General features: G+C 46.2%; 1 protein-coding gene across 3 annotated transcripts in view; it reads left to right on the top strand.

The window, feature by feature from the left end:
- Positions 1-6,025: 6,025 nt before the first annotated feature.
- Positions 6,026-24,649, top strand: part of ARID1A (AT-rich interaction domain 1A) — a 70,420-nt gene continuing 51,796 nt past the window's right edge. For 2 of the 3 annotated variants that reach the window (XM_036844990.1, XM_036845003.1), the window contains exon 1: positions 6,272-8,030. In XM_036844990.1, the coding sequence (XP_036700885.1) occupies positions 6,894-8,030 (1,137 nt within the window). In that variant the 5' untranslated portion in view covers positions 6,272-6,893. Of the gene's footprint in view, positions 8,031-24,649 lie in introns of all 3 variants that reach the window. The other variant, XM_036844997.1, reaches the window with a different exon arrangement.

Genomic DNA, 24,649 nt, shown 5'->3' on the forward strand with positions numbered 1-24,649 from the left:
CAACGTGGAGACTGTGCGCCATTGGTTAAGTTTATAAAACAGTTTCTGCCTAAACTCTCTGTAATAGCTACCAATTGTGCTAATAATGGATTACTAAAAATCCTCAGTAGCCAATCAGGTTGCGACCTCCTTACTTCTAAGCATCTTCCTAGAGAATATCTTATGAAGGCTATGTAGTATCTCAATTCTCCTATGATTGCATCTTGGAAATACTGGCTGCTAGTTCATAAAAAACCAGAGAGTACGTGCGGAGTCAACTAGAATCCTTCTTTTCTAGATACTTTGGACTTCCAACTTTAGCTGGGCTAAAGTGGAACAACATCAGCCATGAACTCCAGGTTTTTCTGGACAGAGTGCCATATTTTTAAGTAACCGTGATTGACTATGGGGAAAAAAAATACTTAAATGGGCTCTTGGACTTTGTTCTGAGGTCAAAAGGGACCGCATTAAAAAATGTGTATTCTAAAAAAAAAAAAAAAGTGTATTCTATATCCTGATCTTGGTGTTTGGGGCAAAAATAGTACCTAATGTAGTGTGATATTGTGTATTCTTTTGTTTGAACATAGTTTGTAGATGGACTCTATTAATGAAAACACACTGTGGTGGAGAGGAATGTGTGTGTGTGTGTGTGTGTGTGTTTCAGTGCTGTTTTTAAATGGCCTGTTGGGTAGGCTTGATGAAATGTGTTAGGTTATTTCACCTTTGTCTCCTGTTCCCTCCCTCCACAGTAAGACTGGAAGAACAACACACTTATACCCAGGCCTCCAGTAGTCTCTTTGGAAGGGTAGGCCAATTAGAACCAACCTGCTGGTCCCCACCCCCAGCCACTCTGGTAGCTTCTGAATCCAGTTTCAGTGTTGTTAAATTTCAGTGCAGAAAGTGATAATTTGGAAAAGTGCCAAAACCCACTGTAATTTTTCCTGGCAGCTTTCCCTTGGTGTCATTGGTAAGTTCTGCATTTCACTGGAGTACCGCACCACTACTACTACAGTACCCCTCAGCAGACTTTTTCATTTGGTCCACTTTCATCTTTGGAAGAAGCCGTTTTTCAGTAGGGATAGATGGATTTACACTCTATTAAAGCTAGTCAGAATGCTTTCCCTTAACGGTCATTCACTTCCTGCCTTATGCTTAATAAGTTCCTTTGGATTTTCCTTGATGCTTACATAAAAAGCCTGGGATGATCATGCTGGAGTATTCTCTTGAGGCGGCTGTGTTGCACACTTGCTGTTTTAGGCTCCTATCCTGTTTCACAGGACTGCATGCCTACCTCCCTCCATTTTGTCAGTGCTCACTGGGTTTTTCCTTCTCTTTCCACCTCTCTTCTACAGACTTGTGTTGGAGCAAAAGACTCCATTCCAGATCCATTCCAGAGTTACTATGAGAAACTTCCCCACTCTCTGACTTTTTTTCCTATCTCAGTAAAATGGCAGTGTAAGAAAGCTCTATGCAATCAGGGCTGAAAGAAATACCCACCTAGAATATTTGATTTTCCTTCTGATTTTCTTCTCTACTCTCAACTTTCAAAAATTTCCCCTACAATCATTTTACATGTGTGAAATTTTCTAGATTGGTTTTAAAGAATAAAGCAGAACAAAAGCAGCCTGTATTGGTTTAATATGGGAAGTCAAAGAAAACAGACTTTTACTGTTCCTGAGCAATACCTTCAGTATTAAGATTGGTGACCTTATCTTTCCTTGGTAGTGTTGTTAGTGTTTAGCTCTTCAAATCTAAAAACAGCTTTGTGTAATAAGTACCAAACACAAAATTGTCGTGTCTCTTCTGATGGACTGTAAAGTGGCTTTCAAGCTTCTTTGTAAGTAGGTTTTTCATATCTGCACTATTTTTGTGTCAGCTGGTGAACACAAACCTTCAGTGACGCTCAGCAGAAATGCCAAATTCCTGATCTGCCCAGTGGTTTTATAAAACTCCAGTCTTGGTTGGTTTGTTTGTCTTTAAAATATTATTAATAGTTTTACTCTATCTTCTACAAAAGAATCGTCAACAAGTTCACCAATGAGATAAGTGGATAAGGAAAATGTGTGTATTAGTGTGAGAGAGTTTGTGCCTTTTCCCTCATGTTAGATTGACTCTGGGTGCTTGCTTTGTTTGAAACCCACCACAAACCAAACTAGCCTGGACCTTTATTTATTTAATTTTATTTTAGATTTCAGTTTTGGGGTAGGTGATGGTGAGGGTAGTTCTTATTTTATTTTGGTACAAAAAAAGCAAGTTGACTTATACCTAAGGGATTTTTTGCAGAGCTACTCTTCTGGTGAAGAAAAAAAAAAGCCTCATTCCGAAATTAACATTTCTCAAAATGTGTTCCTTATTATTCTGAAATGTAAATTCCTTCAAATTGTTTATTTTAAAACTCTGAGATGAGTGGAAGAAGGATCTAGACAAGCAGTTGTTGAGCGCCCACCATGCTTGATACCTCTGGGGTTGCTCCTTTGGAATTCTAGGTGCTGGGCAAGCGCAATTTTACCAGGGCTGTTGAGCGCCATTCGGACTCCATTCCATTTTTCTCCGTGGCGATCCAGTTCGTATCTTACAGCTCCCGCCTGGAAGCCGGTAATGTAATGAATTGCCTTGACTCTTGCTTCAATCCACTTCCCTCGCTTAATACGCAGTCCAAAGTTTTGCAGCTCGCTGTCAGATGGTACTGCTAGACTTTCACACTGCTCCCAAAGCCTCCGCTGGGGCTGTTTCAGAACACAGAGTTACAAACTTTAAGAAACAGACAGCTCCAGACGGAAATCCACGCCAGGCTTTGAGCTCTGCTTCTGGCTTCCGTCAACTGACATAGTTGCCCTTTTGCTCAAACTCGCAGCTCCAGTTCGCACTCGGGAGAGCTCCGCTGGGTATCTGCTTGCTTCGGCGCGGCGGGGACGCGTGTGAGGCTACAAGCCGGCGCTCCACCTATTTCGCCGCGCCCTAGTGCAGAACCGAGGCAAACCTTCACTTGGGTCCCTGGGCTTAAACGTCTTCCTTCAAAAAGAGTGGGGAAAGGAAGGAGCCGGGCCCGATCTTTTGTTTGTTTGTTGAATTTTGTATTTCGGACACTTAGGGGAAGCAAATTGCCAGAGAGGAAGGGCTGTCCTCCCTGCAAACGTTTCCCTCTCTTAGCAAACCCTCCAGGCCTCCGTTCCACATTTTGCAGTTGACTGCGTGGATTTTAATAGGCTGTTCCCTTACTCTCGGGCCCAATCCATGCACACTGTGTAGCCAGATAAAATGAGAGCACATTCTCTGCCATTTTCAGTCGGTTTGTCCTGGCAGCCCTGCCCCCTTCCTTGGCTGCGGCAGCCCCGGGAGTTAATGCTGCGCGCAGAAAACTCCGCCTGATCCTTCGGGCCGGGGATCCAGTCCACGTTTGCCAAGTGCCGTGCGGTCGGGGACGGCGATAAGAACTCTCTTGTGACGGAGCGAGCGAGACTTTAGTCCGGTTTCCATGTCAACGATTCAGTCCATATTTGCCATCAGGCTGTTGGTGGCAAAGGAGCTTTCGTGCGGGTAGCGCTGTCCTAGTCCTAGTTCTCCAATCGGCGCCGGGATTCCTGAGCTGCCTAGGTGTGGGGTTAAAAGGCAGGGGCCGTGGGGGAGAAAACTCCACCAACGGGAGGACCCACAGCCCCAAACCCGGGTCTCGGAACTCGGGCCAGCCACGTGCCCAGTTCCTCCCCTCCCCCCCTTTCCCGCAGCCATTACCCCTAGGGAAAGCTGATGGGTCAGTTTCTGAGAAAGTTCCCGTCAACTCGGGATAGTGATGTGGGGCTCTAAGGGTAGGGGTGGAAGAGGACCCTAAAGGATTTGAGATTAAAAAAAAAAAAAAAAGTGGGAAAGGAGAAATCCGACATTACTACCTCCTTCAACCCAGGTGGAGAGATTTTTTTGTGCACTTTATTGCTAGACAAAAATGGTGGCTGTTTTCAAAACAGCCTGCCCACGTGTCGGACAGGGATATTGGCACTTTCCAAATTTCACAGCCATTGAAGAAAGGGGATGAGGGCTTCCTCTGGAGACAAATTCATTCTGGCTTCCAGATTTTCACTGGGCTCCAGGTTTCTCATTATACTCCACCTCTGAGGGAAATGGCAGGGTAATTGCATGTAAAAAATTCCTCATTTGTGCGCAGGACTCAAGACTGTTTGCCAGCTCAGAGGCAGTTGATTAAATAGCCAAGCTCCAGTTAAGAGGCAGCCTATAATCTGGTTTCTAGGACCTAATGCACCCGGCGAGTTGTTGCCCCTGAGGACTGTGAGTGAAAGGAGGGCACTGGTCCATTCCAATCAGTCAGATCCTGGTAGGCCGGTTTGGTTCTTGGCTTGGGGGGAAAGAAAACACCAGTAGGAAGTTTTTGCTTTTTTAGTGTAAGATGCTCTTAGGTTTTCTTGGGGGTAAGAATGAGTTCAGGTTTTTGGAATTATTCACAGTGACCAGTGGCATGGCCAAAACTCCAGGGGCCTGCAAAATCTGGAAGTTCTAAGGTAATGGTTCTGTGGCCATGAAGTCTCCATTTACAGAATCTAAGGGGGAAAAAGGCCCTGGTGTCTAGTGACTAGCTGGCTTGGCCTCTCCCAAGGCAGCCTTGGGCTTGGTGAGGAGCTGGGATCGTCTCTGGCTTTTCATTGAAGCCTGTCATGTCAGAGCATTCCAAGTCAGCCAGGGGAGGAAAAGGCTGCTGCTGGGATTTGGGGCCTGTGGATCTAGAATTTTCTATGTATGCCTCCAGCTCAATCAGCATCTCTTAGAATGTAATGGTAAACTTTGATGATTCTTTACAATGTAGGACAGAAAACAAATTTGGGTTGCATCTATTTTCTAAGTGACCTGTTAGACTGCACCTTTTCTCTCTTTAAGGAGAAAACAGTTTCCTCCATTTGGTCATCCCTCTTCTGCAGTGGTTTCTTTGAACACTTAGGTTCCTCCAGTCCCTGAAGCCTCTTCTGTGATCTGTTTACAGTCTTAAAGGTACTGTCTTTGGAGACTGGGGCTCTTGGTCATTGTGGGCAAAGGTGGGGCTTGTGTTCTCCCGCTAGAAGGCTGTCATATGCCCTCAAAGTAGCTTCAGTGGTGACTATTTTAAGTCAGTGTTGAGATGACCAGCTTTGATCGCAAACCCATTCTGATGTTCTGATCACATTGTTGAATATGGCACAACTTGACCACTGTTTTTTTAAAATTAATTAATTAATTTTTAAATTTTTGTCTGCATTGGGTCTTCGTTGCTGTGCGCGGGCTTTCTCTAGTTGCCGTGAGTGGGAGCTACTCTTTGTTGCGGTGCGCGGGCTTCTCATTGCTGTGGCTTCTCCTGTTGTGGAGCACGGGTTCTAGGCACACGGGCTTCAGTAGTTGTGGCTCACGGGGGTAGTTGCTCCGCGGCATGTGGGATCTTCCCGGGTCAGGGCTCAAACCTGTGTCCCCTGCATTGGTAGGCGGATTCTTAACCACTGTGCCACCGGGGAAGCCCTTGACCACTGTTTTTTGTTTGTTTTTAATGCTAAGTAGTTAGGGGCAGCTGTGGGGACTCTGCTGCTTTTTAAAGCCACCCTCCTCTGCTCTGGCTTTAAATGACAGGGCAGTCCCCTAACACTCTGTCTTGATTCTGTAAAATAGAGATAATAGACCTCATGCCCCCAGGGCCTTGTGAGGACTGGCTAATGAGGGCAGAAGGGTGGGAAAACGGAAAGTCTAAAACAATGATCTGTCATTCCTTGCAGCTTGCAAAGGGATAAACTGTAAGGCTCAGCTGGTTCTTTGGAGCGGGTTTGTAAAAGGTTTTGAAGAAAAGTGCTGTAGAGGTGCTAAGTAGCAGCCAAGAGACCAGGCCCGCTGCCAGGGGGTCAGGCCTGGGCCGAGGCGGCCGCGGTCTCGGGCTCAGGCCAATTTTGCAGCCCCGAGTAAACTTCACGGTTGCCCGCTCCCCTACGCGCGGCCTGGAGGGGACCGACCTGCGTAGGAACGCCAGGAGGGAGGCGGCGCAGGCTCCGGAGAGGCGCGAGCTCCGGGCCGGGTTTTCCCCGAAGCCTTCGGCGGCGGCGCTGCCGAGCGAAAGCGGCAGAGGGCTTGCCGCCGCCGCGGCTGGTTCTCTCCCCTCCTCCTTTGTGAAGGGACGGGAGCGAGTCCGTTCCACGGCCTGCGCCCGCTCCGCACTCCGCTCCGGGTTTGCCAGGCGGCCGCGACGGCGCTGGGTAAAATGGCAGTGCTGAGCCTCGTGTCGGAGTGAGGGGGACTCGGAGGAGAGTGGGGCGCTCTAGCCGCTCAGTCCGGCCGCCCGCCCGCTCGCCCGCCCGCTGCCGCGCAGCAACCTCAGCCCGCGCCGCGGCCGGGGAAGGGAGGCAGGGCGCCCGGCCCGGCCTACGCTCCGACTCTACCTCCCGGCGCCTGGGCTGCTGCCGCGCGCCCTCCAGCCCGCCCGTCCCGGGTCCCCCTCCCCCCGCTCCCTCCCTCCCTCCCTCCCCGCCCCCTCCCCCTCGCCTGCCTCCCTCCCTCCCTCCCTCCTCCTTTCTCCGGCAGCAGAAAGCGGAGAGTCACAGCGGGGCCAGGCCCTGGGGAGCGGAGCCTCCACCGCCCCCCTCATTCCCAGGCAAGGGCTTGGGGGGAATGAGCCGGGAGAGCCGGGTCCCGAGCCTACAGAGCCGGGAGCAGCTGAGCCGCCGGCGCCTCGGCCGCCGCCGCCTCCTCCTCCTCCGCCGCCGCCAGCCCGGAGCCTGAGCCGGCGGGGCGGGGGGGAGAGGAGCGAGCGAGCGCAGCGCAGCAGCGGAGCCCCGCGAGGCCCGCCCGGGCGAGAAGGGAGGGCAGCCCGGGGGATTCGGCCCCGGGGCGGGGTGGGAGGGGGGAAGAAGACGAAGACAGGGCCGGGTCTCTCCGCGGACGAGACAGCGGGGATCATGGCCGCGCAGGTCGCCCCCGCCGCCGCCAGCAGCCTGGGCAACCCGCCGCCGCCGCCCTCGGAGCTGAAGAAAGCGGAGCAGCAGCAGCGGGAGGAGGCGGGGGGCGAGGCGGCGGCGGTAGCGGCCGAGCGCGGGGAAATGAAGGCAGCCGCCGGGCAGGAAAGCGAGGGCCCCGCCGTGGGGCCGCCGCAGCCACTGGGAAAGGAGCTGCAGGACGGGGCTGAGAGCAATGGGGGTGGCGGCGGCGGCGGAGCCGGCGGCGGTGGCGGGCCCGGCGCGGAGCCGGACCTGAAGAACTCGAACGGGAACGCGGGCCCTAGGCCCGCCCTGAACAATAACCTCACGGAGCCGCCCGGCGGCGGTGGTGGCGGCAGCAGCGACGGGGTGGGGGCGCCTCCTCACTCAGCCGCGGCCGCCTTGCCGCCCCCAGCCTACGGCTTCGGGCAACCCTACGGCCGGAGCCCGTCTGCCGTCGCCGCCGCGGCGGCCGCCGTCTTCCACCAACAACATGGCGGACAACAAAGCCCTGGCCTGGCAGCGCTGCAGAGCGGCGGCGGCGGCGGGGGCCTGGAGCCCTACGCGGGGCCCCAGCAGAACTCGCACGACCACGGCTTCCCCAACCACCAGTACAACTCCTACTACCCCAACCGCAGCGCCTACCCCCCGCCCCCCCAGGCCTACGCGCTGAGCTCCCCGAGAGGTGGCACTCCGGGGTCCGGCGCGGCGGCGGCCGCCGGCTCCAAGCCGCCTCCCTCCTCCAGCGCCTCCGCCTCCTCGTCGTCTTCGTCCTTCGCTCAGCAGCGCTTCGGGGCCATGGGGGGAGGCGGCCCCACAGCGGCCGGAGGGGGAACCCCCCAGCCCACCGCCACCCCCACCCTCAACCAACTGCTCACGTCGCCCAGCTCGGCCCGGGGCTACCAGGGCTACCCCGGGGGCGACTACGGCGGCGGGCCCCAGGACGGGGGCGCCGGCAAGGGCCCGGCGGACATGGCCTCGCAGTGCTGGGGGGCTGCTGCGGCGGCGGCGGCGGCGGCGGCGGCCGCCTCGGGAGGAGCCCAACAAAGGAGCCACCACGCGCCCATGAGCCCCGGGAGCAGCGGCGGCGGGGGTCAGCCGCTCGCCCGGACCCCGCAGGTACACGGCTGAGTGGGGAGGGGGCTGGGGCGAGCGGGGTCCTGGGAGTGGGGGGCGGCGGCGGGGAGCAGGCCACAGCCGTGGGCTACCCCCAGTCCGGGGCCCCCACTGCTGGGGAGCTGCCATTGTCTCGCTCTTCCCTCTTAAAATGGCTGCCTGTCTGCCTTCCTCTCTTTCCCTCCTTCAGCCTTTGTGTGGGGCTTTCCCTGAGGTGTCTGCTCCCCTTCTCCCTTTACCCTGGTCCCTTCCAGCCCTGGGAGTCTTCCAGGGGGTGCGGAGCAGAGTGTGCGGGAAAGGGCCCGGCCTGGGGTGACGGGGTGCTGGGGGGTCAGGTTAGGGGTATAGGCAGTGCTAGGAGGTCTGGAGTTGAGTGAACAGTTCTTTGCTCACCTGCCGCTCCTCTCTGCTCCACCCCCCCCCCCGCCCACTTTCTTCTAGGCCGGTCCCCATCTGTGTTTTCAAGGAGGGGCCCCTCGGGCTCGGGGGCACCTCGAGGGAGGGCCGGGGCCTGCTTGGGAGCAGCTAGAGGCCGGCTGCGGTCCACCCAGGGCAGCCCGGGCCGTCTCCTGTCTTAGTCTCCGTCGGCCCAGTGGCCTGGGCTTCTCCCTGGAAGTGCTGGTAAACAGCTGAGTGATTGGAGTAGTAAGTGCAGATTGCTTTGGTTTGGGATTTGAATTATGGAGGTAAAATCCTTCTGTCAAAGCCAGGAGACAGTTGGTCTTAGGTTGACATCCTATCTGTGATCTGATTGGCTCCCCATCTCCTGCTCTTGGCCATTTATAATTGCCTCTGATGTAATGGTACAACAATCCTGATGAGCTCATAAACTTTTACACTCTGCTTTTCTGCCAGTGATAACCCAAACCATCGCTGCCACTATCTGCCTTTTATTCCAGAGCTGAAATTGGCTGTGACCTTGAGGAGGGAGGTTTAAGCAGCAATACTGTATCAGCAGGAGCAGAGCCCAAGACAGGCTGCCCTTGTTACATTGTGTCCGAAACAAAAGAGGAGGCAGTGGCATTTTGCTTGTACCTTGGATTTATTTTGCTTGTTATGTTTTATGCAGACTGAAATAGATTCTGTGTTGTCAGAACAGTAGCTGAGTTTTTCTCTACAATGGGTTTGCTGTTTGTTTTGGTTTTGTGACTTTCCTGATGGTATAAATGACTTCTTTGATGGCTCTGAAGATGCGTTTGTCTTGAGTAATTTTGACCCTGTTTGCTTTGCAGAATTGAAATTATTTTACTGACCTTTTTATTGAGTGGCAAATGTGGGATCTTTATCAGAGGGGGTAGGAAAAAACTTTATGAGAACTGGAAGCTTTCTGAAAGAGAATTTCATATTTAGGTGTTCTGTTTTAAGGAAGGCTGGCCTCATTCTTTGTTTACATGTTAACACTTTTGTTAATTGAACTTTGGGAGAGCAGCTCAATTTAAAGGGAAGGACATCTTTCTTGATCTTGAGAGGGGCTGTTTTGTAAAGGCTTGGCTTGGTGAAATTTATCATTTGTTCCCGGAAATATCAAAAAGCCTAGTTTTCTATTTTGTCGTCATTCATTTTACAGCTTTGAAATAGAGGTCAACCAGTTTTTTTCTTTGCATTTTAAGTTCCATTTATTTCTATCTTCCAGGATAACAAAGATATGACCTACAATGATACTTAAGACTTGCTTAGAAATTACAACTTTTAGGTGTGTTTTTATGCATTCTGTTTTATTTTGCTCTTCCTCTTCATCATGTTCTGTGTTCAGTGCTTTGGTCAGGAATATTGAGTATTCTTTGGAGTCATCTATCTTTTCAAAGCAGGAAAAAGTCTTCCTTCATGTCTGCCCCTTTCCCAGCAGTACCCAGTTGTACCTTTGTCCTATGAGATTTTGTTCACATTTTGTTCACTTCGGCGGCCTAATTAGATGTATTCCCTCCCCATCTTAGAACTGCTTTTCTACTCTTACATTGAGCTGGGAATTTTGAAAATATTTATGTCAGGTAGCAGGTTTAGAGGTCTGTGCCTTGACTCCATGTCTTCCATGATGTTCTACATCTGGGCAAGAAATAGGGGAATTTTAAATTAGATTCCTAGTGTCTGGAGGAGAAATTTTGTCTTAGAACATCTTCTTTCTGGGTCATTCTATAGTTTATCTCTTTCCCCTCATTTTTTCCCTTTTGGGGGTGAGGGGGAAAGGAGGCTAAGAAATTTACTTTTCTTAAACCATTAGAGGAAATATTTGGGGTAAGTCATGGCTCATTTAAAAACAAAAATTAATTTGAATTCTTTCAGCTTGGAGATATTCAAGCAAATTCTTTTTTTTTTTTTTTTTTTTTTCGGTAAAACCAATTTTTGCCGTATAGTAATTTCTGTTTTTCAGTCATTAAATATTTGAGCACTTTCTATGTACTAGGCACTATGTTCTGTGCTGGATAAATGGTAGGAAAGTAGATACAGTCCCTGTTTGGAAGCTTGTCTGTGCTGCCTTTGTGCGAATTTTCTTATTCCCTTTTAACGTTAACAGGCCTAGCACTTCACACAACATAGATTCCTGTTGGATTTCAGTTCAGTTGCCTGTTCTCCTGAGACCCAGAGCATGGGCTGGTGAGCATTCACTTGTAGAAGAGACAGTGCAACTTCCAGTTTTGTGGGTTGCTTCAGGTGTGTCATCTAGATGAAGGTTGTAGGTGGGTAAATTTCGTTCTGAATTCCTTTTTGTTACTTAAGGATAAACTACTTGTCAGACCATGATGCCCTATTCTTAAGCATTCTTAAATAATAAGATCTTGCTTTGTCCTCTTCTTTCCCTAACTCAGTCTTGAATTGAGAGTTTTTTGCAAGTGTCACTTTGTTATAAAGCAGAAACTAACACACCATTGTAAAGCAATTATACTCTAATAAAGATGTTAAAAAAAAAGTTTTTTGCAGGGACTTGATCAACACAGCTAAGGTGGTAATGTTCATTTGATTCTGAATCTTTATGGAATAAAGATTAGGTATGTGTGTGTATTGTGGCTCTGTCTTTTTCACAGGAGCTGGTTGGATCCCATCAAACAAACTTTTTGTTTATGCCTTTCCATAAGTAGTATTGTATCTCAAGGTGTTGAATCCTGCTACTGATGAAATACTTTTCAGTCACCTATGTTCTTGAACCTCGTGTAAAGCTTTTTTTTTTTAGCTGTAGTACCTTGAGCTGGTAGACTACGCTCATCAAAGTAAAAAAATCCAATAGAATATGTAGTTCAGGATCAAGGTGGATTTGATTGTAGAAGCTTGGCTGTTAGTTCCTGCTATGGAAATATCAAATGATATTTCCGACTCCTGGGAAACAAATACAGGAATCCTGGGCTTATGGGAATGCCTACTGGCAGAAATTCTGGGCTGGCTGAAACACAGGACTCTTGGAGCTCTCTCAAGTAGGAGGGATCAGGAAAACCACACTGAGATGGCACTTAGTTGTGAGGGCTTCATGTTTCTCTGCTTTCCATGAGAGAACTGCTGTGATGAAGGTTGGGATGATGGTGAGAGAAGAGAGAAAGCAGTCAGGACCAAGGCTGGCTTCTTTGTATTGGGCCCTGTGGGGACTTTTTAAGGTTCCTTCCCTTGTGTGTGACACAGAGTAACCATGACAAGTGGCACCTGCTGTAACAAGATGATTTGGATTGCATTAAATATTCATATGTTAGATTGACTCCTGTAGGGTGTGAAGTCTACAGTCACCCTTTTGCAAAGTTAGCGAACCTTATTGTATGTATGTATGTATGTATTTATTTATTTATGGCTGCGTTGGTCTGCGTGCGGTCTTTCTCTAGTTGTGGCAAGCAAGGGCTACACTTCCTTGTGGTGTGTGGGCTTCTCATTTCGGTGGCATCTCTTGTTGTGGAGCACACGCTCTAGGTGCTTGGGCTTCAGTAGTTGCAGCACGCAGGCTCTAGAGTGCAGGCTCGGTAGTTGTGGCTCGCAGGCTTAGTTGCCCCATGGCATGTGGGATCTTCCTGGACCAGGGATTGAAGCCATGTCTCCTGCATTGGCAGGCGGATTCTTAACCACTGCGCCCCAGGGAAGTCCCAGTGAACCTTTTTTAAAATGTGGAAATAAGCTAACAAAGTAATGGTCAGGGTCTTTTCCCATTCCCATCCCCTAAAAGTTTGTATTGATTGGCTTCAAATCCCAAAATTCTAGAAGCAACTGAAGCATGCAAATATGGCTAAAATATGGTCTTCAAAATAAATTGGCACTGAATAGTTCTTTCCTGCCAGTGAGATGGGATGATACCTTGGTCTCTGAAATGGAGTACTGATTCCCTTGGCTTTCATTTCTGGGTTTTTCCCTGTTTAGATTGGTCATTATCATTACTGATGTACATCGAGTTGTGTGTGGTATAGTAGTGAGCACTAAAGAGCACAGGACTCAGAAGGAAGAGGAGCTTTGGTTCCACATGCAGCTCTGGATTAAGCTGTGTGACTTTGGGCAGGGCATTTGCCTCCTCTGTTTCATTTTCTCTTCGTTGGTAAAGTGAAGCTGGTGAACTGCATAACCTTCTCTGATGCTACACATCTGTCTGTGCTTCCATATCTGGCTTGTTAGGAGGGCAGCTTCTTCCTGTACCTTCTTCAATAGGGATCCTGAGACCATCTTTCTTTCCCTGGGCTCAAGGAACTCAAGGCTGTTTTCTCTTGAGGATTTACAAGAACAAGCTCTAAATAGTTGGGTGCCACTGTGGTCTGTGGTCCTTCACAGAAAAAGCCCTACCAGATTGTTTTGCTTTGAGACTGTTAGTCTGTTTGTCATTAGTCATTTCACCTGGCTGGTGGTATTAATACACTAAACAGTAATTGAAAAATTAGACTTCATTAGAGCAAGACTTGAAAAATAGTTCCTTCAGAATCTCCATGAGGGGATTTTGGGTAGATTAGGGATGGGGTGAGGAGTGGATATTCATAAATTCAACATTAACACTGTTTCTTTGGTGGGGGGTGAATAGGAAGGTGGGGAGAGGTAGTATTAAGCTCTCCAGACTCTTCTGGTGTTTGGGCAGGTCTAGGTCTGGTTTGGGCAGTTGGTTGTAACCTGAGTGCCTGAACTTGCCCTGTAAGTTTTGCTGAGAGAGGAGCAAAAGTTCCTGAGACTGGAACAGGAACAGGAAAAGCTAAGCGTCTCAGGGTCAACTTCATAGGTGTATGGCCATTTCTCATACCCCTGTTGTTTTTTTTAAACTATGTTGTGTGGTTTGCAGTTGGTCCTGGCAATGCTGTTCTTTCAGCTGTTCTCCAGTATACCAGAATTTCCAATTTTTCTCCTCCTGATTTAGTAGTTAAAAAGTGTAATTTAGGCATCTCTTAGAGGTGTGTTAGAAGGAAGCTTCCCTTTATGAAAGAGGGAAAAAGGTAGAGGGAAAGGTGTTTGATAATTCTCTGCTTGACACAGCAGCTTCTTCTCTCTGAAGGAACCAAGTGTTTCAGAGCTTTGTGTAAATACTTGCTGAGCTGTCAATATGTACCCAGGAGGTTTCTATAGTAAGATGTAAACGGCTCTATAGAATGTTTGACAGGCAAATTAATAAACAGTTTTCAAGCAAAGATAATGCTCGTTTCTTCTCACGTGGTGGAATAAAATAACATTGGAGAAAAAGACTTGGGGGTAGGGAAGAGAGGGTAACGCTGGGGGGTAGAGGTGGGGGTGGAGAGCATGGAGATGAGAAGATATGATCTAAAAGAGGTTTGAAGTGAAAAGATGATGCCCTGGAAGAGAAACCTCCCTGGTTCTGGCTCCATGCTGAGTTCAGGGCACGTGGAGCCCTGTTTAAAATCGGTTGCAGTTTCAGAGTGAAAATAAACAGAAGTTTGGAAAGAAGCTCCTAAGTTTCAGTTAGTGAAGTAAGTGTGCTCCTCAAGCTTGGTTTATGAGACTGTGAGTTTTAAATTTAAAGCATTGTTCTTTCAGAACGTTTCTGTAGTTCGGTGAGATGTTTTTAGGGTTGGGTTTGCATTTTTGGAATACCAAAAAGGAAAAAAAAGATACTACAACTTCAGTGCTGTCCTCAGCCTCTGTTCTGCTTTGGCTCTCAGGATTATAAGCCCACTCCTCCAAGGGCCACGTTTAATTTTTTTTAAAAATTAATTAATTTATTTATTTTTGGCTGCGTTGGGTCTCCGTTGCTGCATGCGGGCTTTCTCTAGTTGTGGTGAGAGGGGGCTACTCTTCGTTGTGGTGCGCCGGCTTCTCTTGTTGGGGAGCATGGGCTCTAGGCACGCGGGCTTTAGTAGTTGTGGCACGGGCTTAGTTGCTCCGCGGCATGTGGGATCTTCCTGGACCAGGGCTCGAACCCGTGTCCCCTCCTTCATTGGCAGGCAATTTTTAACCACTGTGCCACCAGGGAAGCCCGGGCTGGGTTTAATTTATATAGCTTTTACTGGACTCCTGTGCATCACTTAATTTTATATTAAAATTAATGCCCCAGGTTCCTGGGTCAGTACAGTGTTTGCGGACTCGCTAAGTCCTGCCTGAAGGGTTATGTGGGTAGATTCAATCTTTGTTTTTAAAATTGCCATTTTAGGATTAAAAACGTTTCTGGTTCTTCTGGTGAAACATTCTTTTTATGGAGGAGGAGGTATTTTAGAAGTGTTTTATCTGTCTGCCTATCGTACTCTCCCTTGGTAGCCTTGTGAGACGACCGGATTTACTTTCTCAGTCTCTTTTTAAACGTAATCCACTGACTCTGACACCAGTGTTCTTCACAAGAAATGTCTTTTAGACCAGAGTCCTGGAAGTGCCTTTTTGACTCAGCATAGTAGCAGGGAGTATGAATGTAATTATGGCTCTGACCATAATTTTTAGTTAGGTTCAGCTAACTTACCAAAGGCTATCAGCTTGTTTTAAAACAAGATACAAAAACTTGGGTTGACACTGACATTGATTGCCCAGGCCTTTCCCCAGTATGGTGGTAGGGAGGGTATTAGAATTTCAAGCTTGTTGCTGAGAGCATGATTTCTTGCTCAGGGGGATCTGGAGATTCAAAGGAGGGTGGGAAGTAGCTCTTTGTGAACATACCTACTAGATACTAGGGAGGGACTTAAAAGATAGAGGCAATATCTGCTTCAGAGGAATTTAGTTTTCTTGGGAAGCATGCTTATGTGTACACATTTGGAAAACTTGCAAAGCAGGGTTTTACAAATGGATACAGACCAAACTAAGTGTATGGGCTGAAGGAATCTGAGAATAAGGAGCAATCACATTTGGGCAGAGTAAACCTGGGACAGCTTTTCAGAGGCAGTGATTTGTGAAGTTAAATGTCCAAGAAGGGGAAAGTTAAAATATTAATTTGCTTTTTCATAATGCTACTCTGAGTTTCATGGGCTTTACAGAATTCAAATTACACATCCACCCCCAGACCTGTAGTTGTCTCATTCTGGTGACTTTGAGAATTTGGACTGTAACCAGTTCCATGAAAGAGAGTGGTTTCAGGGTCTTAGTGGTTCCTGTGGTTATGTGGGGCCTTTAGTACAACCTGCCAAGTTCTTGGCTAGTTCAGAGGCTCTTTTGTAGTAATTTTGGGTTTGGAAGGTTGTGTCACCTTCAGAGTTGTGTGCCCTGGACAACTCTACAGTGACAGTTGTTCAACTTTGGTTAGAGAGCCTGAGTTTTTTCTTTTCCGGCAAAGTTAATTGACCTTTCTTAAAACGGGAGCCATGAGGTACCTGTCTGGACTCAGGCTGCTGCTGTTTCTGAAGGTTTGGGAGCTGTGCTCAAGCTGAGTTGCTTGGATCAGACCTTATATTGAGGGTTGTTGGGTGGGTAAGCCTGCACATATGCAGTTTGCCCATCTGTTCACAGAAATGGCCTTTAATATTGTTTTTGATTAGGTTGCCTGTGGCCAAGAAGCTCATAAATGCTGCAAACACATGCTTATTCCTTCTGGGAGCCTCTGAAATGTAGTGATTTTGGTTTCTCTTTACCTGCTGGTCCATGTGTGATTGGATCACATGTGGTTTCTGGCCCTTTTCAAATGGTAAGTGGATGCTTAACAGCTGAAGATGCATGGAGTGTCCAGTACCAGGCTACTGCAGCGCTTCCACCTGGAAGAGGAGGGTGGGTTGCACTGTTCCAGTATAAACATATGGAGTCTTGAATGCAGATTCTAGTTTGGAAATGTCTCTTCCACCATCTTTACCTTGCCATTCTGGCATTTTTGCAAAAGTGAGTTTCCAGTAACTCAGAATTGGGCACAGTGGTTCACCAGCAAGTGTGTAGGGGCTTGAGCTGAACTCCTTAGTCAGTCCAGGTTTTAAGAATCCAAGTTGGGGTGAATGTTGACTTAACTGCCTTGAGTATTCTTCCCCGAACTTGCTCTTCCCCCTATTTAAATGGATGGCATTAGTATTTATTGAATTTGAAGGGACATCTGAGTGAACTTTTATTTTTGTTAGTCATTTGTGCATACTAGAAGATGGTCTTGGGACAGGTTGAGTCTGTATTTCCCAGTGGCTTCTGCATTTTCTAAGGGTGGACTGCAGTGGGAAGAAGTCTAATGCCAAGAATGCATTCCAACATGCTGCAGAGTAGGAAATTTGATCCCTAAAATGTTGACTTAGTGTTGGTTATGGTACATATTAGAAATCACTCAGTAATCCAGGACAGATTTTTGTCGTCCTCCAGGAAGTTAATGTTGGTATGAAATACGAAGGGGCTTTGGGCACTGGGCTGTGTGCTCTGCAGGCCCAGAGTGCTGCTTGAATATGAAGAGGAAATGTGCCATGTGCTTTTTTTTCTCTCTTTTGCATTTGGGCTTCCTTATGGCTTCACTGCTTCTGGGTTCCTAAGTCTGCAATGTTAGGTATTAGACTTCCTCCTCCCTTGGCACTGGCACATTCATGATTTTTTTGTGGCTCATCACCAGCAGCCAAGATTTTTGTATGCTTTTCCCTCTTAAACTTGTTAGCTTTCAGCTTGCTTGTTTATAGACATCTCTGTTAAAAGGAACTCCCCCCTCAAGATCTAGCACCAGCATGACGGCAGCAGGGGAGTTTAGGGATTGGTGTGATATTTGAAAACCCATTTGCTGTGTGCTTAGTGTTTTTATTTTGCCTCCTGTTTTCCTTGAGGTCACAACTTGCATGAGTGCATCTGGGTCCAGCTGTTTATTCTCAACTGACTGGTGCCTGGTGTACTTTGACTTTAAGAAGAGTGTGAGTTCAGCCACGTGGTAGAGGATTAAAGGCTACATCGTGCTGGGTGCTTCCTTTTAGAGGAAACAGATATGTCTTTGGGCTCTTCTTGCCCAGTGATTTCCCCTCTCTCTGGGGTAGACCTTATTACAGCTTTCTGTTGTTCTTAGAGAACAAATCACCTGAGCAGAATGCTGGGAATTGGTTGCTCTTTGTTACTACATCTTTTCTGGTGAATACAGATGGCTTTCTCTCTTGCCTTTTGGACAAGATTCTGTTCTGGTCGGAAGGTGATGGAGTTTCATGGCATTAGTTTAGGAGTGTGAAACTCTTGATTCAGATTTGGATAACCTGCCTTTCGTTTCCAGACTTCTAACTTTTAACCTGTTTAGGAATCTGGGCTGCCAAAGATATTAATAAGGATTTGGGGATCAATTCTGTAGGTAGTTTGTCCACAACTTTGTCCTGGGCCAGGGGTAGGCCAAGGACCTCACTGAGTTCCCTGTTTTCAAGTGATGGTGTGTTGGGGGTGAATATTAATGATAATTACCATGTAGTTGAGTACTTGCTATGTGCCAAGCACTAAGCTTGGGTCTCTCCAGGAATTTCTTTATTTAATCTTCACAATCATGAGAGATGGGTTCTAGAATTATTCCTCCCACTTTACAGATGAGGAAGTAGAGTAAGAATGAGAAATTCGCCCTAGGACAAAAAACTAGTAAAAGGTAGAGTTCAGATTTGAATCAAGGTTTGTCTGATTCTCCAGAGCTGTGAAACATTATACAATACTAAGTTTGCTTCTCCAAAATAAATTATTCAAGCACTAGACCTCGTTGGGACATTATTTTTTGCAATAGTCTAGAACTCTTTTTTTAAAAAACTATTTATTTATTTATTCAGGCTGTGCCGGGTCTTCGTTGCGGCATGCGAGATCTTTAGTTGCAGCGTGCATGTGGGATCTAGTTCCCCGACCAGGGATGGAACCCGGGCCCCCTGCATTGGGAGCTCAGATTCTTAGCCACTGGACCACGAAGGAAGTCCCTAGAACTCTTAAATGGGGTGAAAGACTGAAAAGCCTTTAGTTACAGTTTGACATTATGCCTAGATTTCTGTCCCATCCATCTCTTCCATTTAGAATTTTATTTAGGTTTTTGATGAATGTCTGTATGAGCCCAATGGTAAGAATTGGCAGGATTTGGTCCTTAGGCCCTTTTCTCTTTGAGAATGGGGATAGAGGTAGGATTCAGGCTCAAAGATAGAGCCCTTCACTGTGGCCTAAATGAGAGTAACTTGCATTATGAAAATATTTGCAGAGTGATTTTACTTTCTAGAACTTGGAGCACTCACTGGAGAGATGAGGATTATTGTCTTAATTTTCCGCTTCAGGGAAGTGAACACGTAAAGGTTAAGTGCCTCACACAGTTTCATGTCAGAGTCAGCTCTAAAAGCGAGGTTTAAAGTTCCCTTAGGCTGTGTGACTTCAGGCAAGTCACTTCTCTGAATCTGTATCCTCAACTGTATAATAAGGAAAAATATCTCCTTGCAGCTGTAGTAAACGTTAAATAACATACATGAAAGTATTACTTGTTATCCAATAAAATTCGAACACAGCTCCTAGTTGGTAGAGGCCCCTGCTTGAGAGGGGGATAGAATTGAGTGGTTAAAGACAGACAACATTAGTCTGTGCTGAATTAAAAGCAAAGTTTTGTTTTCTTTGTTTTTTTAAATAAATAAATTTATTTATTTATTTATTTTTGGTTGTTGTGTTGGGTCTTCGTTTCTGTGCGAGGGCTTTCTCCAGTTGCGGTGCGCGGGCCTCTCACTGTCACGGCCTCTCTTGTTGCGGAGCACAGGCTCCAGATGCGCAGGCTCAGTAGTTGTGGCTCACGGGCCTAGTTGCTCCGCGGCATGTGGGATCTTCCCAGACCAGGGCTCTAACCCATGTCCCCTGCATTGGCAGGCAGATTCTCAACCACTGCGCCACCAGGGAAGCCCTATCCCATAGTTTTTACTTGGGCCCATAGCATTTTTACCTGGGCCCTGTTTAGAAATGCAAATACTCATCCAGACCTACTGAATCCAAAACTCTGGCAGTACGTTTTAACAAGACCTCCAGGCCTCTATAATGCACACTCAAGTTTGAGAACTACTGGATTTATGCTAGACTAGGCTACAGAATATATCTGAAATACCTGAGGGGTTTCTTCCAAATTATACCAAAGGCTAATGTTTCAGATGTATCTGCCCTTCCCATGATGTTGAAAGTGTGTTATTGGTTGGAGAAAAGGTTAAAAGTACTAGGGGTTGGGGGAGAAGAAAGAAAATACTTTTGAGATGGATCTTCTATACAGTAATGACAAACTCTGTTTGTTTATAGGACCTGGGGACTCCTTGCCCTCTGTTTCTCTTTCTTTTAGCTCTTTGGTGGCGTGGCATGAGGATGGTTCTGGTTTGATGAAGGTGGAAAAGCTCATTTTAGGATGATGGCCTATGGTGGCCTCCAAGTATGACCAGTTGAGAAAACTGCCCAAAAAGTCATTCTTGAAAATGCTCCTCAGAGGCTAGTATTGGAAACCTTAATTAAATGCCATGATATCCTTTCTGCTCGTTGATGGCCAGCTGATCTGAGAATCTGGTGGTCTCTGAGTAGACCATTCTTAATGACTTCCCTCTATCTCTCATCCCCCACCCCTCAGTGCCCCAGTGGCCACCTTGAGTTTTGCTGTGATTCCTTTCCTTGTGTCCCTTGTTGTGAAGTCCTAGTAAATAAACCCTCTAAGAAGACTCCTGACAAGTTACCCCATCTCTCAAGTGGATGAGGTCTCTTTGAGGAATGGACATTTGAACCAAAACCTGTCCCTAGTTGTATGACTTAATAAGGATTGTGCTTGGCACAGAAATGGAAGTTACAGAAATGGTCAGGTAATAAACATTAATAATGCAAAGACCAAGTGGAGAACCAGTGTTGTAGTTCATGGGGGCTTTCTGAAAACCTGATGTGGTTTCTGAATCCTTCCCATTGAAAACATGTTTCCTGTACCAGACCTCTTTTCCCTCCTGCCTGAGAAGGGAAGCTGTGATCACTGTGACCTGGCTGCGATGAAGGCAGAGGCTTCCAGGAGGCAGAATGCTGACAGTTTGATCTGTGATTTGATATTTGTATGTACAGACAATACTCTGGTAGTCATATGTTCCGTGTGTGTGTGTTTGTGTTCTAGACTCACTTTATCATCCCTCTGCCATTCAGCTTTATTTTCTCTCTGTTCTTGTTTTTTTCCTTTTTCATTCTTTCCTTTGGTTTCTAACTCTGTTAGTAGAATTCAAAGCACATGGAGACTAAAGTAACTTTAACACACCAGAGCTGATAAAATGTCTTAAGAGAACCGGAGAGGCAATTTATACCACTTTCAGATCAACATCGTTTCAGTGAAGATTCCTGGTATCTGCTTACCTCTGTTGGAATGGCCTGGCTAACTAGAGGCAGGATGTGTCTTTATCTAATAAACTAAGAAACAGAAGTTTCCTAAATGATCTCTCCCTCTTCTCTTTTCTCACCTTATTGCCTTTGGTCTGGAGACTTTCTTAGCCCTCCTTAATCTGTTTTGGGGGTTCTGTTGGTCTAAGACAGATTTGTAACATTCTTGTTTTTCTTTCTAGTCTGTGATTTGAATCTTCTGCTTTCCCAGTGCAGCTTTGAATTGGCTTCTTTAAAACCCCTACATAAAACCTCAAGTGACCAATATGTGGTCTCATTATGGTATTTTGGGTTAAAATAAAATGAGATTGAGATTGCCTTATTCAAGGCACACAGAATTTCCCTTTGGTAAATGTGTCTGGGTGAGTGAACACAGCAATCTCAGAAGAGTGTATGAGCCAAAACAGACTTGGTGGGGGGGTACGGATAAATATTAGCTAGATTTCCGTAGCTTAGCGTGCCAAGTATTCATCCCAATTTGATTATACTGGCCAGAGATAGCAGGAAAGACAGCTGGTAACTTTGGTCTAGTCTCATGCATTTCTGGTATAAATGATGAAGCCAGGTTCTTCTGTACACATTTGTGTGGACAGTGGTGTAGAGGAGGTTGGTACCAATGTACTTTTGGAGCTCTGAAAAGAATAGGAGAATCTATAGTACTCTATGGCTTTTCATTCAGGGAACTGCTGACTTTAAAAAAGCCTGAGGATTTGGAAGCATCTATAATCTTAACAAGGTTGGCTGTGCCCTTGGCCATTCTTTAACTTATTTTATTGTGCCTGTTTATAGTGGACATAGTGGGACCAAGGGAAAGGCTGGCATTTTTGGAAAGTGGTCCAGGGCAGACCTAGGAATTATTGAAAGTGCCATGGCTGCTGCTTCTCAGTGTCTTTATCAAAACATAGTACTTGATTGGATTGATTACAATCAAAGCATGATGGCAAACAGATTCCCCTACTGCATGTAAATCAAGTTCCTACAGCTAAGTGATGTGTCACAGATACCTTTTTTAGTATAGAAGGAAAAACTTTGGCAGAATGTAGAACTGTGCACTTAGAGAAATTTAGAACCTTTTTATTTGACCCATGCCAGACCAAGTTTGGAATTATAGATAAAGTAAAAGGAATGGGGGAAAAGAGAGCTTTTTAAAGGAGAAGGCAAGGAGGCCTTAAAGTTTTTTGGCTAGAAGCAGTTTTTGCCTTTGCCTTTGCCTTTTTTGTCTATTTTTGAGCAGTTATCTGTAAAGCAATTTAACATATGGAAGAGGGAGTAGTATTTTAGAAACTAGGTCAAAAGAACTAGGTGTGATTTAGAAGTGTTGTCTTTACTGAAAAGTTGATATATACTCTCCTGGGTAAAGCTCTGTTTGAAAGGCTATGTGACCCTTGCCTCTCCATGTATCCCTTAAGTGTACCGTATCAATTCCTGATTAATGACAAATAGGTAGGGAAGAAAATGTCTAAACCTACTTAGTGCTTCATTCTTAACCTCCTCAGTTGGGCTGTGGTCCATCCACAATAAGGTCCTTTCCCTAGTAGAAGCACCAAAGGATGGTTTGTGGGAGGAAATACTTTTTTCTGATGTCAACCTGTAACACCTCGTGTGGGTAAGGTCTGTATATTGTTAAGTTTTTAATTATTAAGCATATACTGGAAGGCAGTATACCAACCTATTTTCCTTGTATACCATCAAGTTTTCTTGGACTTTTGATCATATGCCCCATTTCTCAAGAATTTTCAGAATAAGAACTTTTTTTTAGCTCACTTAATTGTCCAGTCCTGTTACTGAAATATTGTCTAATTTAAAGCACACAATAGTTGGGACTTGCCAGTCTGGTAAGAAGTCTTGTGGCAAAACTTTTTTTGAAAAACACGTGAGTACCTACCTACCATTTGGCAGTTGCTTACAGTAATGTAAAAGCTACTTAATGAGCTTCTACAATGTATCAGGCAACAGGATTCATAATGCCATGGAGTACTTTCTAGTAGGGAAAGATATAAATAAATAATTACAAATAACTATATAATTATAATTGTAATTAATGCACTGGGGAAGTACTGCCTTCAGTAAATTATTTTCCAACTATTTTATAAAGTAAATTTTTATTTATGGTTACCTTGGCTAGTGGGTGACTTTGTACTGTTGGGCTCTTGGGATAGGTACCAGTCAGTTCTGATTCCCTTTCCCATCACTGCTCCAGGGTCAAGTGTTACAGGAAATTCTCCATCTCAGATTGGACTTGTAATGGGCTAGAGTCCATTGTTTCTCAGTGAGGCTCTTCTTTGTGTGGAGATGCATTGCAGGAAATTTGGCATCCTGCTCCCCAGGTAATAAATGCCAGTAATACCACAGAATCACTGTGATAACCAAAAAGGCACTTTCGTACTTTGTTTCCAAATACTTTTCAGGGCTAGTATTGCCCTGGTTGAAAACCATTGGGCTTTACTGCCAGGATTCTTGGAAGGAGCTATTGAACAGATTCCTTTGGGAGAACAGACTGAAAGTAGGTAGAGCTTGAGAACTGGACTCGTCAGCCCTTTTGGTGTCTAACTTGTGTGTGTGTGTGAGTGTGTTTGTGTTTAAGTCTTCTTTATTTTTAAAAAATATTTATTTATTTTTGGCTGCGTTGGGTCTTCGTTGCTGCACATGGGGGCTACTCTTCGTTGCAGTGCACGGTCTTCTCATTGTGGTGGCTTCTCTTTGTTGCAGAGCACAGGCTCTAGGCACACGGGCTCAGTAGTTGTGGCTCACGGGCTCAGTAGTTGTGGCACACAGGCTTCGTTGCTCCGCGGCATGTGGGATCTTCCTGGACCAGGGCTCGAACCCATGTCCCCTGCATTGACAGGCGGATTCTTAACCACTGCGCCACCAGGGAAGTCCTGTATTCTTGTTTTTTAAGTGGGTATTTTGAAACTTCTTTCAGCTCCATTCTGCTTTTTCTCCTATTGAGTATGGAGAGGGGGAAGTAATTTATTTGTTAGTTAACTTCTAGTTGACCACTTTGGGTTTCTGGTCTTGAGTGTGTGGGACCAGACCTTGGTCTGGTTTCTAAGCTTTATTGCTTAGACATTTGGGACTTGTGTAGGATGATAATAGCTAACATTTTGGGTGCTGGAGGATATAGCAATCAAACACAGACACATACCTTGTATTCTAGCCTTGCAGCTTATATATTCTAGTCTAGGATACAGACATTAAATAAGATAAATAGGTAAACTTTAGCATATAGTATGCTTAGTGATATGTGCTCAGGAGCAAAGTTAATCAGGGATCAACTGTAAGAAGTGTGCAGGATTGAAATCTTAAATGGGTACACCAGGGGAGGCCAAATTGAAGTGATATTTGATGTGAGAGAGCTATACTAATACCTGAGAGAAGAAAGAGTATTCCAGGTGGAGAGATCAGTGAACACAAAGACTCTGAGGCTGGAGCATGTCCAGCTGGTTTGAAGAACAATGTTTTGTTTCGTTTTAATGTATTAACTTACTTCATTCAACCCTGAGGGTGCTACTACTGCCGTCTCTATTCTGTTGATGTAGAAACTGAGGGACAGAGAAGTTGAAGGCATTGTGGAGGCAGAGCTCTTAGGACTTAACTGTGTTGAACCAAAGCATTTCCTCTCAGCATGAAAGAGGTTAGGAATTGCCAAGACCTCTAGAATTCCACTTTCTCTTTCACAGTCCCCTTTCTTTTCCTCTTTTAAAGTAGGAAAGTTTGTTTTACACACGGATGTCTACCTTCCCGGAGTTTATGTTCTAGTCTAGGATACAGACAGTGAACAAGGTAAATAAGTAAAGCATATAGTATTGTTAGTAATAGGTGGTCAGGTGAACAAGACAGTCGGGGATTAAGTATAAGAATTTGGGAAATCTTGGCTTTGAGAATGCTGCTTATTTGGGAATCTGAGGTCCATTCCTGGTTTTTCTCTATTGGCCAGGCACTGCCCTCTTCAGACCATAGTTTGGCTAAGGAAGCTGAACGTGCATCTGAGTTCT

This window comes from Balaenoptera musculus, chromosome 1 (assembly GCF_009873245.2).
Source record: "Balaenoptera musculus isolate JJ_BM4_2016_0621 chromosome 1, mBalMus1.pri.v3, whole genome shotgun sequence".
In the NCBI taxonomy this organism is placed as follows: Eukaryota; Metazoa; Chordata; class Mammalia; order Artiodactyla; family Balaenopteridae; genus Balaenoptera; species Balaenoptera musculus.